The following is a 19,111-nucleotide window of genomic DNA, read 5'->3' as shown; positions in this document are numbered from 1 at the left end:
TGTTTAAATTAAGAGGCGTACACTATCCCTTCATGGCAATAAAATGCACGATGACATTCATGCAGAAAATAGAATATGGGAGTTAGAAAATCATATGTCCCGTTGTTCGGGGATCTAAGTCAATATTGTGAAGGCATATTCTATTGTTTCCTGGCCCGCCGCGGGCAGTCGTGCACATTGTGCATTGTCTATGAAAACTTAGAGATATGCTTGAAAATATTTATCGATGTATCATATCTGAATTGTTTTACGGTTAATGTTGGTTTCGAGCTACTTGATGGCTATAACGATGGAAAATGTAGGCTTAGCTCAATATCTTGATAAGATCTATTTATTTAGTGAAGCAACGCTTCGGATCATCTGTTAAGGTATAAAGCCAGAGATAGACTATAGCGACAATTATCCCACGATTTTGCGATTGCGGATTACGCGCCTTACATAATAATAATATGATGTCGCCCGACATGTCGAGCGAAGTCTGGCAACGTCGTGGCACTTCACCCAACGTCGCTAGCGGCACGTGTCGTGGGACAAGTGGCCCTAGTCTATCTCTGGCTTTATGCTCACCTTAAGGTGAGCATAAAGCGTTGATCCGTTAAGTAGCAGATCAACGCATCAGATCAACGGTTGAGATGCAATCCCGAAATTAAATGACAGGAGAACTTTACAAATATTCACACAAAACACGAACGTTTCTAGTTTTAATTCTAGAATAAACTATTTTTAGATTATATAATTATTTTATAAATAATCTCCCTATATCCAATGATTGTTCAACCATATTCGGATTAGAAAATAATACGCTTAGTGGTTGACTGTGGTTATCAAATAAAACATGTTTTAATTAGTCCTCTAAGAAATAAATGTCTGCAATTTGAAGCTTATCATTCAAAGCGCTTTCGTTACACGTCATACATTATATTTATTACTCGAACAAAGTAATTAATCGGTCCATTATGATGCAAAACAGCAAATTAATTGCTGTATTGGTAAGATAATCTTATCGGCTGTCTCATTTGGCGGCCTCATAAAGCTTCTGGATCGCGATACGATAAGGAAATGGATGGTTTTGGCTCCTAGGACAGACTTGTCATTTGTACCTACATTTAGAAAAGCAATTAAGACTTAGCCGTAAATCATTAAATAATTAGGAAACAGGTTTATGTGTTTTATATGTGAATTAGTACCTGGGGAACTAGCCAAGATGACAATGGTCGATAGAACATGCCATTCAAAAGTTAAATAATTTATGGAAATAGCCACGAGACTTTTAGTAGCATCTGTCATCCCGGTATATTTTTTCTACTTATTCATTTAATTTTTTTCATTTTATTTTATTTATAAAAGTTATAAAGCTTTAAAGAGAAATTACGAATAAATAGTTTCAATACCAATGTCATATTTTTTGGGTTCTTGAAATAAATATTAATTTACATTTTTGACTAGCAAGTAAACAAAATAATTTTGGCTGCGAGTGCTGACTTTGACGCTGAAGTTTCTATTACTGGTTTGCCAAGTTGCCACTTATTGGTATTCTTCTTTTACTTTACAATCCATGTAAAAAAAAAAATAATCTCTACATTCATTATTAGGCTCACAGAGCCAACAACACTTAATCTAATACCAATCATCCACAAGTGTACGTACAAGTATGTGTATGTACACGGTTTACTTCGTAACCGTAACGAAGTGGCCACAGCACTTAAAGCACTATTCGAGCCAGTTAAACAGGCGTCATTTTAACCACCACTAAATTTAGACGGTGCGCCTGTGCGGTCTATTTCCTTAAACAATTTATGCGATCGGCGCCTTTGCTCTATCTAGAGTGTTGTTCTCGTTCTTAGCGAGTGCAGGCGATCTGGCTTAGCCAAACCCAGCCAAACCAGTGTAGTACATGGCAATATTATAATAATTGTTAACATTACAAGAAGTAGGGAAGGCCAATAGAGACTCTCCAGGCTTGCCTGAAGAGATTGAAGTCCAATGAGAATTAAACTGCGTAAGCGCGATGTAGGAAATACTAACGCCATCTGTTAGAATCTTGTGGCACGACGTTGACAGTGATGAAGGAGAAGTCACACAATTTATATTTCACTAACCAGACACAAAAGTGTTTGATACGAGATCCGTGCCTGAGAAATATCAGGGTGTTTTCGTGGAGGGGCAAGAGGGGTTCATTTCATATTCTCAGATCTCGTGCCGTGCGTGAACACATGTAAACGCTTAGCCCTTATTTAACTTTTAATATGGGTCATTAATAATAATTCTAACAACATCTTGTTTGGAGTAATACGACGCAAAACGTGCGTCTCGATAGCGCCATATACATGTACGGACAATGCACATGTACGAGCGAAATACATGCGCGACGAACATCATTTAGCGCCACTTGCACCATCCTACTAACCCGGAGTTAACCGTTTAAATTGTTAACCCAGTGTCAAATTGTACTGGTAACCATGGTAACTCCAGGTTTAACCGGTTAACCCCGGGTTAGTGAATGGTGCAAGTGGCCCTTAGATATCATTTTGATGTCAATATGTGAGTTTGAATTGGCCTCTGGGATGAGGCTAGTTATTTTACTGTAAGTAAATAATATTATGTTAAATGGCATGAAAATGTGGGAGCAGTTTCGCTTTTAATTCTTAGTTTAATTTATTTTTGTTAGTCATAATTTGGTTTTAGGTGTAATTTTAGTATTAACTTAATAATTTAAGTAATTTAATTATTGAATATTTTGTATTTTTGTTTGATATGTAAATGAGATGAACCTTTACATTGATGATGATGATGATGCATTCCTGTTATCCCTCATTAGGACATAGGGCTCGCATAAGAATCCTCCATTTGTCACGATCTTGAGCGGCTACTTCCAGCTCTTTCCAGCCGAGTCCAGTTGAGCCAGCCTCTTTCTCAACTGATCGCCTCCATGTAGTACAAGGCCTCGCCGACCTTCTACTGCCGGTCGCACGCTAGCGGAGACCCTGCTTGGCCAGATGGCTGTCCGGCCTACTGGCCCTTACATTACCTATTGTTTTTAAAATCGGAACTTTTGTTAAATAGGTCATTACTTATTATGTAGCCCATTTTATACAGGTTTTGGGTTCATCTTATACTGGTGATCTTTGTCGAAAGCTAGGTAAGCGATAATAAATATCAGTAATGCGCCTGTTAGGCGACGTGCTAACCAAATCAGTGATAATGTAAGTAATGGACATTGATAATTTAGAACTATTTCCGACGATGATCTGAGCACTCAATGCGTTTAATTGGTAATTTCATATGTTGCGATTACGTTGCCTTGGGTATATTGGACACCTGTTGACGAAATATATATAATTTGAATCTCTCTCGAGCAAGTTGTGTGTCGAATCGGTGCTACTCATATTTCATCAACTAGGTACATAACTGTTTAAGACATCATTAAAAAGAACTTATACATGTACCTATCAACTTAAAATTTGGTCTTAAAGTTTTGTCGGTAAAGAAAGTTAAGGAAATCTAAACTCTAAAGCGTATTTTTACGCTGCACCTTCATGTAAGTACGTGAATCGTTTACTAATTATATTGTCCACAGAAGGGACCATTTTCTATCCATTTTCATTTTCTAAGGCGATAATAGATACCTACTTACCAATTATATAATATTTATGCCACGAGTAACATAAAAACACATTGTTGATAGAGACATATATCTATTGCGCGTTCAGTATTCAAGTCGTAAATAACTCCAATTCAGAAAGATTTACGTCCGCATCAAGCTATTGTTCATATTTTAAAAATCGCTCGTGTGATTCAAAGGTAGCATCTGGAGCAAATTGTTTTCAATGATTTACGCGATCTATACAAATGTATGTCGACATATCACAAAATATTTTAACAATACAAGTTTTAAGAGTAGTGTGATTATGAATTATTTAACTTCATAAGAAACTTTCTAGCTGACGGCTTTCGATTACTTACAACATTTGGTCCTTTTACAGGACAGGAGGCAAGAGGAGCCAAGATTATTTAGGTTTATACATATTTTGTAAATTAGGTAGTAACACAGATATGGTTCTTTTTCTATAGTGCCAATGTACATTGTACAATACCAATGTTGGATTGAATTTCATCTTGAGTGATTGGAAATTTATGTTACCTATTATACTAATGACTATATCTCTACTTATCTGCCTCTCTATCGCTTTTGCATATTTGAGCGATAGAGAGGCAAATAGAACGAACGAACAAGTGGTTCGCGGTTAAAGGTTAGGCCTGTGTTCTTGTTCTGTGGTTTCATGGCTGAAAAAATTGACCACAAACTTGTTCTAATACGATCATACTCCGATAAGTATTTTAGCTTCTTGCGTACTCGGCGCTACCTACCTTCAGTCCTTCATTCTCATTACCAAATATATCCGATTTATTATTGTACATTGGTTGATTCGGACATTTCGGACCCACAAATGCTATAGGAATGACTCACTCGACAGAACAATGTCTTTTGGGACGAACCGCTATGGATACATACGACGTTTGGTCTCGATACTCTCGATGGCATGACGATATTGTCGATCTAACGATACAGATCAGGATCACATCGATTGCGAACCCGAAACCGTCAATCGCCTGTTTGGCGTGCTTGAGGTTGCGATTTTAAATAGAATAGGCACCTAGTAACCTAAGATGAACCTTTGATATTATTTGGCTGACAAATGCTACAATGGAATGGTGAATCAAAATTTAAGCTAATATTTATTTTTATATTAAATTTATCGGTAGACTACCCATGGGATATGGGACCAATAAATAGTTCGAGGTTGGTTGGCTGCACGCATGTAAATAATAATATTTTTATGGCGTTGTTTTCACATGCTACTACAAGCATTCCTTTGCCCTGTAGCACATTCCATTGTAACTTCATAGTAACGCTGCCCTAGCCTCCACGAGCTACGATCGAAGATTATTCCTATTCATCCTCATAATATTTCTATCAAGGATCAAATGCGAGCGCCGACTATAATTACAAATAGGTCAAAAGAAATAAATCAACAGAAATAAATTCTGAAACGTAAGATAGTATTATGTCCTAGACAGGCATAGTATAATGGCTATTGTTATAAATCCACGCCTAGCTGTTTAGCATCGGGTGATAGGGATGAGGACAGCACAATAAGGGTAACACATTGCTCCATACGATCGATAATCGATATACCATTCAACCATTCAGATTCTATCGATATAGGCATTGTGACTAACGTCGTATACATTACAGAATGTCACAATACATTTTAAATATTACCACCGCTGCCCATTATAACGCTATTCGACTTTAAAACGCAAGCTTATTGTAATGAATGGTTCTGGCGTTCTGTGAGATTTATAAATCGCTCTCCTAAATTCGAATGTAATTGTTTCGTTGGAAATAAATTACTGTAAAGTGAGATGTCATGTCCTAAACTGGTTCCCTAGTTTTTATGATCTGTTGTGTGATAACTTTTTATTACGATTCGTAACGGACAATTTATATTTTGTTTCTGTTAATGACAGGGTGGTGACAGCGTATGTTTTCATTAATAACTGGCTGGAAATTGTGGTTAATGACGATAACCGCGTGCAGCGGAAGAAACGAAGCATAACTCATTCGATTAGTTCGCCGTAAGCCTGCGGGTCCATTTTAATTGTGACTTTAGACCAGAAATTACCTAACCGACCACTTTAAAAAGACACCTCAGTGATAAACGGGTTGAACTTTCCTGTGTAAATTTGATGCAAGGCACGGTTAGTTAAAATTTCTTTTTAAATTGGGTGCTTTAATTAGTTTAACTGGATCTTTGGCCGCGAGGGAGACACCGGTCTTAGCTGCAGTGATGGCAAGAAAGTGTTAATCACCTTTTAATACGACTAATTGCCACATTCTAATTAGATAAAAAGCAGGAGAATAGTAAAAATCATTATTCTTGTTATTATTCCTCATCTTAGTAATATGCCGGTTGTATCCTGAACTGTTTCCCCCTCTCTAAAACGAGGTCCACCAGGTTACGTAGTCCCAAGAAACTTACCTACCTTCCGGCATCGATATCAGGTCCTTCCTAATTGTTAGGCTTAGTCCGATTTCCTCGGTATTGTCTTGCACCGAATAGCATTTAAAAATATTGGTTCAGTCTATTCGAAGAAACTTATTGGATCGAATATTTCGACTCGCATTGCCGTACCGTTCGGTTCTTCTTATTGTCTCATACGAGCATCCTGTCAAGGAAATACTGAATTGAATTCAGCTAAGGGACCTAATAGATTCGTAGGTATACGAGAATTTACTGTATGGCCAGCACAGAGGGCCTACCGCGAACCACGTCCGAAGTGTTGCCTCTTTGTCGCACTTATAAATTCGTACGTAAGTGTGACAGGGAGGCAACACGTTAAACGTGGTTCGCGGTAGGCCCTCAGGGGACTAAGATATCCTTATCTTCAATACAGTGCTAGAGGCAGGCTTGGCTCACTCCGCGATTTCGTCGCTTTGCTACAGGTAGCATCCGTTCCACACCAATTTTGGTGGCTAGCCATAAGCCGCGCGTGGCGCTGTCGCCACCTAGCGGCCATACCTTTCCTGATCGTAACAGACGCATTTTGTTAGAGAGTGAGTCTAATTTCAAACATAGATAGAGAGAATCATACTATCTTTGTCTTACACTAGTACTAGCACCCCAAAGAAAAGGATGGGTATAGTTTTGTTTGTTCCTATTTACTGACAAATTGGTTTGACCAGCTATATTATTTATTCTGTGCTAGAGGTACCTAAGTGGTAGCGTAAACACAACTCTTTACGCTTTCTCTTACCTACCTGTAGAGAAGTAGAAGTGATTATTGATAATTATTAATGTATTCGGCTATTCGGCGGCGTTTGTGACACGACTGGAGTTGGAAGTGGCCATAGGCTGCGGTCGGCATTTCCGTCAGGCGTATGTTCACTGTCGTTGAAAAAACTTTTAAAAATACATCATTGAATTTCCGGGCAATTTTCACGTTATCTATTATGTACCTACGTACGTAAAGGATGACTCACGCTAGACCGGCCTGTGCCCGGGCCGAGACGTCCGACATGTCAATTTCTATGGCGGCTGATCAGTGATCACGTGGTGCTTTCCATAGAAAACGAAGCGCTGGAAGCTCCGGCCCGGCTCCGGCCCGGTCTAACGTGAGTCAACCTTAATCGCCGATGAGATCTAGTTGCCGACAAGTCGGCTGTAGTATTAGTCCACTGGAACAACGGCCCGCAGCGGGGTGCCGATCGTTAATTACTTCATAACATGCTCTGTCCATGCCACATCTACTAGCTGCGCCCGGCGGCTTCGTCTGTGATGGACAGGACAGCCTGTTGAATGCTGGACAGGTTGTTGGGATCACTGAAGGAAGGGCCGTTAAACCATGAATAGAGTTGTCGGGCGATATCCCGTAGTTTTTCCTATAATGCCAAGTACCTACTGCCTAATAGTAATTAATACTAAGTTTCGATGTCCAAACCGCATTGCCGAAACCCTGACGCCGATTCAAGCTGTTTTTTACGCTTCTCTTAATGGCCTTTTATAATATTTGTTTTAGTCTGGATAAATTCATTATGCCACAAATAAATCCATGCTCTATGAGAAGTTCGGTCGATAATTCTCAGAATTTAGGGGTCATCCATTAATTACGTCACACGAATTTCTAGGTTTATTGACCCCTCCCCCCCTCCCTGTCACACTTGGTCACATTTGGCAAACCCCTCCCCCCTGGTGTGACGTCACATTTCTTCAACGAAATCGGCAAATATTTATTTAATATTATATAAACATATTTTTGACAAAAGAAATATTAGTAATTTTATAATCCAAAACTGATTAAGAAATAAAATTGAACGAATAAAAACTATTATCTTGTTATTTAACTGTATAGCGAATAAAATAATTTAAATAAATTTTCGGTTACTGATGAAGTTAAAGTGACGTCACAAAATTTGTGACTCCCCTCTCCCCCTTGTCACAACATGTCACATTTTCTTGACCCCCTCCCTCCCCCTAAATGTGTGATGTAATTAATGGATGACCCCTTAGTATCATCTCGACTTTTTTACTTCCAAGTTTCACTAAGAAAAAGTAATGCAAACAATGTTTTGCAGCGTCATCTATCGCCGAGTAGAATAAACTTTATTCGGATGCCAGCGCCATCTTTCGCCGAATAGAGACTAATATTTCAATTTATTTTAGCGTTTTAAAGTGTGTCTTAAACAAACGAGAATGTTTTACTCTATGGTTAGAAAAAGTAAAGGCATAGACTAGACTGTCAATGTCAATTTGACATTTGACTGGCTCAGTGTGTTGCTGATTCGTAGTTTTATCTAGTCATAGTTTTTATTATTTTCACTGGATTTAAAGTTAGTGGATAGATATTTTAAAGAAAATGATTGGTACAGTATAATAAAACCATGTCTATGAAAGGTTCGTAATTTAACCTTCAGTGCTTACGCTTCAAGATCAACAAGAAACTAATTTTAGATGTTTACGTTTTCAGGACACAAACAGGCCAATCACCGCGCTGCCGCAAATCATATTCACAATGCAACCATCAAGAAATCCGCTCCATCATTTCAGATTCTTCTTTCATGTGCAGAAAATAGTACAGAAATGTGCCTTCGTAGCTCCTTATACCACAACAGCTGACGCTCTTGATATATTCACTTCAGAACTGTTGCATAAACACCGGAGCCTGACGAAAAACAGATTATCGTTAAATAATTTAAACATAAGATATTGTACAGAAACTGACAATCATGATGTCTCTCAAATGACTACTGAAAGATTAGATTTAACAATCAATGAACTAATATCTAAGAATAAAGAAAAGCAAATCCTGCAGATGGTACAGGATTGCTTGTATTACCGGAAATATATTCCCATGCAAACCGTAAAGAAATTATGCAGAATTTATAGTGCAGCGGGAAAACCGGAATACATTGGGATTTTGCAGCAATACTGCGCAAAAGTTGATCCGGTTATATATAAGCGTAACGGTGAATTCCTTCACTATCTGGCTAAAGCTCAATGCATGAAAGGAAATTCCGATAAAGGCCTTGCACTGTTAAAAGATGTATATACTAAATACCCGAGCTTACGGAGTTTATGTAGAGTCATATTCAATGAGCTGATCCAAGACTCCATATTAAACAGATCCGAAGCTAGTTTAGTAATATTTAAGAAATATGTGTTGATGTTTAGCAACGAGTTTGACGATTACTATCCATTAGTATGTTTCTGGCACTTGAGTTGGTCAAGCTCTTGGTTTTCCGATCAAATGTTATCGGATGAACTTCTGGAATCTTCTGAAGGATTGAGAGATATTATCAGAGACAAGTAAGTTATTTCATCTTGATCAGATCCTTATACGTGACGTTCCACGGGAAAAGGTACCTTTTCGCTTTTGGCGGCTGGCGCTTTCATTGCATAGCAGGAAGAGAAAGAGAGGCATTAATAATAGTGTAAGCGCCAACCGCCAATAGGTACCTTTACCCATGGGATGCCACAAATAGTATATGTAAGGTGCATTGGTACTTCTAGCTAATTATTTTGTATTCATTGTGAGTAAAAGAATATAGTAAGGAATTTATTGGTAACAATTTAAATATTTTTTGTTCTACATATATTTATTACTCCGTTAATGATAGGAGTTCTATGTAAGGCCTACATGTAGGTATTACATAGCTAACAAAGTTTCAACATTAGCTTTTTTTTCTGAAAAGATTTGATCAAGGCTTATGTAGTACACTACTTACTTATTTATTATTATATTCCAGAGCAACAGCATTCACAATCTGCATCCTACGAGACGAATACAACGAGGATGCGGTGGTGAGACTCCTGCAGAGCCTGTTGAAGTATTGCATGATGGTGGAATATGCCAGAGTACTGCAAATACTGTTCAATTATAAGTGTAAGTTGAATATTCTTAAAACTTATTTATTAGCTAGGTATGACTAGAAGCACAGTCTATACAGTCATTCGACGAGGGGTCACGGGGGGGGGGGTGCACATTTAAGCGCTCAGCCTCTTAAAAACGAGTTAAGTTCATTAAATTTAGACTCAAAGGACTCGAGTATCTACCAACACTATGTCTGAACCCTCCAACATGGTGTCTATTATTTAAAACTGTCAGTGATATTTTATATTTTTTTTAATAAAGATATTTATAGAATGCTCATCTCTATACTTCCACGAGTGTAATTTCATTCATCATTCTATCCATTAATAATTATACTAAGGTCATGGATTTTAAGAAGAGGTGAATGGAACAAATGAATGTGTCGAATCACAAGCACAGGCAAAAAAAAAAAGAATTGTATATTCTAAATGGTGCTGATATAACGTTTTACATAAGGCCAGAGCACACCAGCTGCGTGTGCGTAGACAGGCACGTGCGCGTGCTCTAAGATGTTGGAGGCGTGCGCGCACACGTCACGCAAGCGGTGTGCCGTCTCTCATAAGGATTTGTATATTACAACACGCACGTGCACGTCCACACACACGCATCCATTGTGCACAGCCGCCTTAGCACAGGAGCGCCACAGTATCTCGCCCGCGAGATAGAATACCCGTCTTTTCCTAACTGTAAGTATTAACTATAGAGGAACAGGTAGTCGCGGGCGAGATGCTGTCGCAGCACTCCTGTGCCTGGCCTGTGCCTGGCCTATAATCTGTTGCTGTGCGATTCTTATAATATCTAAGAACTCCCGTCACTGTCTAAAAGAAAATGTTTCTCCTAACAATAGGTATAATTTTTTTATTCCAGTAAGAAATAGAGACATGCGGGGCTGTGCCGAGATCATGCGCAACTGCGAAACGCTTGGCATCAGTCTCCCCTCCAACCACCAAGAGAAGTACATCAAATTGTTAATAGAGGGCAAAGATAAGTTGGAGGGCAAGCCGCCCAAGGACTTTAACCTCAAGTTTTAGAACCGCTGTCAATAGTAATAGTCTGTAAGTAAAGTAGAAAGAAATATAGTTGTGTATAGTTTCTAGGAAATTGGTTTTATTTATATCATGTTATCATATATATAGTATTATTGAGGTAAGGTCAATCGGGAAAGACGGTCTACAAGCTCTTTCATCGTTTTTAACTAGTCTGAGCGACGTATAGTCAGCTACAGAGAGAGGTGGCCAACGAGAGTTCTTGCCCTGTGCCAGTCGCCTTGGCTGATGATGATGATGAAAACTTGTTATTGCTCCATTTGTGCCATTACGAGACGAAACCTGCACGTAACGACACTATTGTTGCGAAAAATATTATATAGGGTGATTAAAAAATAACTGCATTCCCGTTGCCAGGGAGGTTTTGGGATTATACTGAGTAACTTTTACTATGGGACGAACCCTGCTTTCGCGAAAAAAAAATCACCCTCCCATAGAAAATGGACCAGCCAATATGTATGAAACAGCCTAACATTTCTTTAGCGATTTCGGGGTTGGTCCCATAGTAAAAGTTGCTCAGTATAATCCCAAAACCCCCCTGGCAACGGGAATGCAGTTATTTTTTAGCCACCCTATGTAGGTACCTAAGTTATATTTATACACAAGAATACTAGCAAATCAGCAGAAACAAATTAAGAAAAATAGTTTCAACGGCTATCTCCAAATGTCCAAAGAAGTAGGCTAAGTAAGTAGTAAGCTCAGTATGAGCCAATTGCTAGTTAATCACTAGATCATAGGCTGCCTTTGTTCTACAAATCTATATCAGGCGTGGCTCACTCCGCGATTTCGTCGCTTTGCTACAGGTGGCTAAAAGTACATATTTTCCGCCCCAATTTTGGGGAAAGCCATAAGCCGCACGTGGCGCTGTCGCCACCTAGCGGCCATATCTGTGCTGATCGTAACAGACGCGTTTTGTTAGAGAGTGAGTCTTCTGTACCTAGTACTATTATTTATTCTGTGTCTATATTTACATGTCTTTTATCAATGCTCTGGGCTGGGTTACATAAACATTGTAAACAGACATCTCTTTGTTACTGGACTAGATAAAAATGAACAAATTACTTGACATAATATATATGTCGCAGTCAAAAGTGTGAACTGGTCAAAAGAACTTTTAACCGACAAAAACAGGCAAAACTGCTTTTGACTGGGCATGTTTGTCAAAAGTAGTTTTACCTGAAAATCATTGGTTAATAGTAATTGTGACTGTTACTATCAGTCAAAAGTACTCGCAGAAATAGGTAGGTTAGGGTTTTTTTTTTGCTACGCCCTAAAAACGAAACTGTTCCCAGAGATAGGTAGGTTAGGGTTATTTTTTTTTGCTACGCCCTAAAAACGAAACTGCTGCCAGAAATAGGTATGATTTTCAGGTAAAACTACTTTTGACCAACATGCTCAGTCAAAAGCAGTTTTGCCTGTTTTTGTCGGTTAAAAGTTCTTTTGACCAGTTCACACTTTTGACTGCAACATATACATCATCCATTAATAGAGTCAGACCGAAAAAAGTCTGCAGTGGTTTTGATAGCCCACTCAGTGCAAGTGTCATTTAAACGTCAAACTTCTATGAAATTATGACGTATAATATAAATAACACTTGCGCTGCGTGGACTATCAAAACCACTGCAGACTTCTTGGTCTAACTCTAACGTGAAATAAGACGAGTAATTTACATATCATATTTCCCAAACTACGGGTCGCGACCCATTGGTGGGTCGCTAGCGAATATTGAGTGGGCCCTGAAACTATTAGGATACTATTTTATACCCCCTTTTTAAGGTGGCCAAGAGTTGGGCCCCTAAAAATGGCAGTGTTTTTAGGTAGGTTGGAGCCCAGTCAACTGGGAACCCCTGACCTATAAGAAGTTATTGTGGTCAGCTTCGGACAGGTTGAGGCCTTGGCTGCATGAAGGTGATTTGTATTATGTTAAACGTTAAATTGAAATATTTAAATTCGTTTTAGTCCGATAACTCAACAACTTCTACCAGAAAGACACTGCTCAACTTCTTTACCAACCGCCTGAGATTATGTGGTAGAGCGGATCCCTTTGTTTGACATAATTATTGAAAGTCATAATGTAATGATTGTCATATTATCATTAGTCATAATTCTGAAACCGTTAACTTTTCAGGATTTTCGTTAGGTTATTCTATAGAATAGGTATGGTTAGGTTTGTTTTATGGCAATCCTGAAAAGTTAAGAAGAATGGAGAAAAGAAATGGCAATGAGAAAAACCTAAATTTTGACTAACGAAAATGCGGACACACAATACATTATGACTTAAAACTTTATGGGAAACAATAGAGACCCGTGGTAGAGGTATGCGCGGCAAAAAATGTGAACTTTCATTGGCTAAATTTTCCAAACTGTCATTATGTCAACTCTCAAATTACTTTGTGTACTTTTCCATCACCCACAAGTCCCACAACCGACAGCGCTTTGCATAAGGGTAACATTCCATTTCTGACCGCAGCTGCACTATACTAGTACGAACGCGTCGGTGTTATTGTCAATTTCCATAGTACGATAAAATGAATGGTAGTGCTGCTGTCGTTGGAAATGGACTGTCACCTTAACGCCATCTTGTGTATAAGGGTGGTATTCCATCTGTCCAATATCTTGGTCCAATGTCATTGCGTCTCATTCTCTCATTAAGCAAAATGTGTGACAAAGTACACATTGGACAGATGGAATACCACCCTAATTTGAGTCGTTACAAAATATGGTACTGACTGAGACCGCACTAATTCACCGTCATTTGTATACCTAGAGGCTACCAGTATTTTACTTGGTTGGACGAAATATCCTAGTCTTTTTAAAGACTCATATAAATTATCTCTTAGCTTGTTAATAGTACGAGAATGTTCAACTTCTGTTATAACACTGTGTTATTGTTAATTGTCTCTTGACTGACGGGTCAGAACCGCAAAAAAGTTGATCCATCCATTTACCTACTGGCATAGTAACTCACCAAAAAAAATTGAAGCATTATACCCACTACCTACTTGCATGGTAACTGTTCTCACCAAAAATTTTGAAACGTCAACGAAACGCTGAGTTGCTCACAATGTGATGAGCCCAAACTTGACACTGCTATTAATGTCATACAAACAGACTGACATTAATTAGCGTTTACGTAATGACTTCCGTGTTTTGTGATTTCCACGCGCCGTATAAAAGTGTATGAGTTAAAATATTTCGAAAACATGTACAGAGTTGAAAGATAGGCAGAGATAGGGTCGCTAAAGCGCTTATTACCTATATCTATACTGACCGGGCACTTTTTGTAGGAAGGCCGGTCAACGATGCTACCAACCTAAATAATTAGCATCCTAACAGATGTTTTCGGTTCCACGTAGTATCAGGACAGTTACCAATATTCTTAAAAATAATAAATAAATCTAAGTAGGTACTTCCCCTATCGCTCAATCGACGTTTTTTAGTTGTATCAGGCTGTATGTGTTTAAAAAAAAACAACGGGTTGCACTTCGGGAGTGCCGACAGAAGTGAAAACTCAATGACTAGTCCAAAATGTCTGCAGCACTATATGTATACTTGACCCATCTTCCTTTCTAATGAAAAACTTTAGTTCCGAAATTGCTGGTCAGTGAGCTTGTTTAAAATTCGAAATTCAAATTTGTAGCGTTAATTGTTTAAAATTCGAATAGAAATTGTAAAGTTACCTTGCAGACCTCGCATCTAAATATATTTGGTCTTGATATTTTGACTTTTATACACCAGTACTAGAGTTCACTTTTATTAGCGATTTCATCAAGATGTAGCTTTATTGAATTATATTTGAGTGATATAAAGTTAGAATGTTACTGTGAGATCCTCGTATTTCAACCCGTACAAGATTAGAACCTTTTTCATGTAATGTCATTCAGTTTTTCTTTATTGATTTAAATGCCATCTAAATGAGTGGCCATCTAAACGTTACGGTCACGTGATCGCCTTACGCTGTCTCGAGTTTATCATTTTTTCCCCACCTCAAAAAATGCCCAGCGCCGCTAAAAAGTTTTCACTTCAATAAAACAGTGAAAATTTTAGCATTTCTCAACGATGTCCTGACATTTCATGAAACGGAAAACTCAACCCGGCCATCGGAAACCCATGGTTTGGTCTTTTGTCAGAAAATTCCATAGCAAAGTTCCATGGTATAATAATATACTCCGCCTGGTACTCTCTTCCCGTCTTTTCGTGGTCACGTGACTGACACAAGCATCATGCGACAGCGCTACCTATATGATAATATGCGATAGCGCTATATAAAGTGGCAATGTTATTGTGACGTAGGCTTGTGTCACTCTGGGAAGAGAAGACCATGTTTTATTAGACTATGGCAAAGATCCAACAGTCCATCTGAATTTATATCACTAAAATCAGGTCAAAAAATGATTTCGCTCAAAGTCTGCTGCCACCAAACTACTGGTGAACCAAAAAAGACTAATGTTTTACTCAATTTGAATGAAGATATAACATTTTAGTTTTGCAAGATAGTGATATTGGTACATTAGCACAGTTCCTTGGTTGATAAACGTAAGGCACGTTTAAATAAAGCATTATAATGTCCTCATTATTATTGGCACTGATAGTTTGTATGCTTAGTCGCAATAAATAATCATTACTATTTAGTGTATTTGCTAGTGATATTGCTAAATAGATACGAGAACGGAAATACAACAAAAGAAGCCCGATTTGTAAATACCTTTTTTTGACGGAGTGGGAATGCGTTTACGCACGGCGTGTGAATAAGAATAAGTTAACGTTTATTGCGACACAAAAAAAAGAGAGATTACAGAATATATTAGAGATGCAACGGATAGTTGTTTGGCCGGATACCGGATACCGGATATTAGGCCTGATCATCGGCCGGATATCCGGTATCCGGCCGCCGAATATTCGGCCGGCGAAATTATACCTACATTTCGGTTTTTCAGGTGCGCATTGTGCAGACTTTGATCTGTTTCGTAGTGAAAGTTCGCGTGGACGAGGTTCGAAAATGAATGCGCGTGCAACAGCGGAATGTTTAAAATGTTTTAAAATAATAAACGAGTACGATTATGACCGTCACTGTTTCTTAAATCCAATTTTTTGACTCCAAAATCAAGCAAAATTACTATCCGGTATCCGGCCGGATAGTAGATCACTATCCGGTATCCGGCCGGATAGTAAAAAGAGTGCCGGATAGGCCGGATACCGGATAGTAACCGGATATCCGGTGCATCTCTAGAATATATTAAAAATAACATTAACAATTGGCATGCGCGGCAAAATGATGAGCTCAGCATATGCTGCGCCAGCCATTTCGTTACACATTGACCGCGCAGCGCTGATTTTCAGTCTGTCCCCTTACTGAACCACATTAATAGGTATATATGGGGGATATTTCGCCGCTCCTTTCCCCTCAGTGAGAGGGGGGAAGAATTTGACCCTACCCCCTTAACCCACTCCGGCGTTTCACCCTCTTTGCCGTTCGTGAGACCGCACTGGGCTCGATGACGTTCCACCACGGATCGATGACATTCCCTGCAAGCAAAGTGCTCCGCAATCCTCGCTCCGGATCGTATCTATCTGGTTTAACAGATGTCGCGAGGGGGTTTGAGTCGGCAACGTTCCGGGGTGGTCTTTATAACCAGTGTGTCACACAGCTGTGTGATATAAGATTAGGTGCTACAGAATCCTAAATCCTAAAGGTGTAACCGCGTTTAGGAAGTAAACATTCTAAAAAATATCTAACCTATTTAGAAAGGTAGGCCGGTTTCTGACGAACTTTTTGAATTAGCATCCTAATTAGGATACAAGAAAGATTTAGGTAATAACGTTTTTTTCGGTTAGTTGACGTACCTAGATCTTGGATTTCTTATCTGCGCCATGGGAATTCGCAAGGTCTAGGTATAGCTCACAGACACAGACACTAGTATAAAATGGATAGGTAGTTTACAAGCAAGCGTCAGAAACATGTGAATGGTCTAATATGTTATAGGGTATACCTTTAAACGAGCAATTCTTATTTATTTATGTATATTAAATATTTGGAGATCTCGGAAACGGCTCTAACGATTTCGATGGAATTTGCTGTATGGAATCGGAGCCGAAAAATCGATATAGCTAGTTCTTATCTCTGGGAAAACGCGCATTTTTGAGTTTTTATATGTTTGCCGAGCAAAGCTCGGTCTCCCAGATATTTAATTATTATTAATAAGAGCTAAGTATGTGTAAATGTTATTGTCTGCTCAATTATCTCCATAGCAAATTGTGGAGGCAACGAACTATAAACCGGGCTCTTATCAAGTGTTATGTTAATCAGGGGTCATCGTCAATTATATATTATTGTCATTACTTATATTTTTATTGTTCTTCCGTATGAGAACCTATATAAAAAATGATTGTGCTTCCGTATGAGTACCTAACTGTATTTTCGGTATTGTTTCGGTTTGGGTATGTGGTTTAAATCATGTTAACCGGTTTCGGTCGAACACTAAGAATAACACAAGATGCTGTACATAACTATATATATATAGTATATTGTAAAAATGTAAAAATAATTTCTGTTAGTAAGTATTTCCTCTTCCTTGGCTTTAAGTTTCAATTGTATAAACTCACTTGAGTCTGGGTTACCTACGAGACAGGCTGAGCCTAGTGTAGGAACCAGAGCAACCTGATATAATATACTTCTTAGCTGAGGTACCTACACTTTGTCAATTGTACATAATTAGGATAATCTTAGCACCCCTGAAAATGTTTTTGTGTATTTATTACCTACAATACATTTTTGATGGTTTTTTTTTTGAAGTTTTTGTTTTTTGAAGTAAGGTCACTGTGGCGAAGTCGGCATACTTTATTTTTTTTTTGACTTTGGAGTGATCTAGTTCCGTTAATTATTCACCTATGTTACTGCTTGTAATCGAATACGATGAAGAATTTAATAATTAATAGTTTAGCCTTAGTGACAGATCATTTCAAGCACAAATTAAGCAAAAACAATGGCATTTTTAAAAATTCGGCGAGTAGACGGACTTCCCGTGCAGTTTAAGGGAAGTCCGTCTAGTTATGATATCAGCCAATCAGAATCAGAATCAGAATCAGAATCAGAAATCGTTTATTGCCTGTTAGTGTTTACATCTTTCAGTTCCCGCAGGATTGTGTCAGCTAACTTGTGTCTAAAAAGATCTGTGTAAGCTGAAGGTGTCATGTCACAAGTGATGAGTTGAAGATGTCAGTATTTTGTGTTTCATATGTTACACTTTTATATTTTATTTTATTCTAAGGGGACGAGGAACCGCCGCCCCGGGAGGCCAACGTCTCATGTCTTTATTAGTAGTATACTCTATTTCACCGATTCTTTTGTTTTTTAGTAGTGGGTAAAATCAGCCAATCTATGGGTGCGTATATGTTCGTAGTCAAATTCCTAAAAAGAACGGATCAAGACAATGAAAAGTGTATTTTAAACTTGTTAATATACGGTTCAGATTCGAAATAAACACCATTTTTCTAAAACAAAGGCAAGTCCGATATACTACCAAAATGGGGTCGTAAACCTTTTTTGGCAAATAATTAAACATAATTATTTTTTTGATTTCCGAAATAAAAGATCAATAGTAATTTTAAAATGAATTTTAATCGTTTCTTTTAATTTACTGAGATCTAAATTTAATAAAGTAACATCATGCGCAAAGTCAGGAGGATTTTTTGATACCTTATCAAATCGTTATAATATTAAAATCGCAAAAACAGTTGGTAATCTCTGATTCAACGAAAGTCCGGCATATGACGGACTTGCCTTGAACATAATAGACGGACTTTCCAACTTAGTCAAATTTTAATATGATAAATTGTGGAACGTATAATTACAAAACTAAGCTAATTTCTGCTATTTTAAAAATAGAATAAAGACAACTGGTTCTTATGCTACCTACGTAGTTACTTTCTGATGCACAATCTTTTCAAAAACTATTTTTAACCATTTTTTTTCGAACGGCTGTCGCACTATGACTTCGAGTTCAAAACACGAAATGACTTGTTGAGGCGGATTGCTCTGAAGTTGGTTGTCACAGCGCCATCTGTTTTACAGTGACGGAACTAGCGCGAAAAACTGGTTAATCGACTGGACTCCAAAGTCGCATACACCTTCA

General features: G+C 38.2%; 1 protein-coding gene across 2 annotated transcripts; it reads left to right on the top strand.

The window, feature by feature from the left end:
* The first annotated feature begins 8,328 nt into the window (after nucleotides 1-8,328).
* LOC134798063 (uncharacterized) lies at nucleotides 8,329-10,982 on the top strand. Of its 2 annotated transcripts, none has more exons than XM_063770391.1 (4): nucleotides 8,329-8,456; nucleotides 8,530-9,368; nucleotides 9,809-9,945; nucleotides 10,801-10,982. In XM_063770391.1, exons 2-4 carry the CDS (start codon nucleotides 8,575-8,577, stop codon nucleotides 10,962-10,964), a joined length of 1,095 nt encoding a protein of 364 aa, XP_063626461.1. In that variant the 5' UTR covers nucleotides 8,329-8,456; nucleotides 8,530-8,574; the 3' UTR covers nucleotides 10,965-10,982. The 2 variants fall into 2 exon arrangements, with proteins under 2 accessions (XP_063626461.1, XP_063626462.1); XM_063770392.1 differs by having other exon boundaries at nucleotides 9,809-9,949; nucleotides 10,805-10,982.
* Nucleotides 10,983-19,111: the final 8,129 nt, after the last annotated feature.

This window comes from Cydia splendana, chromosome 16 (genome assembly GCF_910591565.1).
Source record: "Cydia splendana chromosome 16, ilCydSple1.2, whole genome shotgun sequence".
In the NCBI taxonomy this organism is placed as follows: Eukaryota; Metazoa; Arthropoda; class Insecta; order Lepidoptera; family Tortricidae; genus Cydia; species Cydia splendana.
The sequence above is the reverse complement of the archived record's forward strand: the minus strand, read 5'-3'. Positions and strand labels throughout refer to the sequence as shown.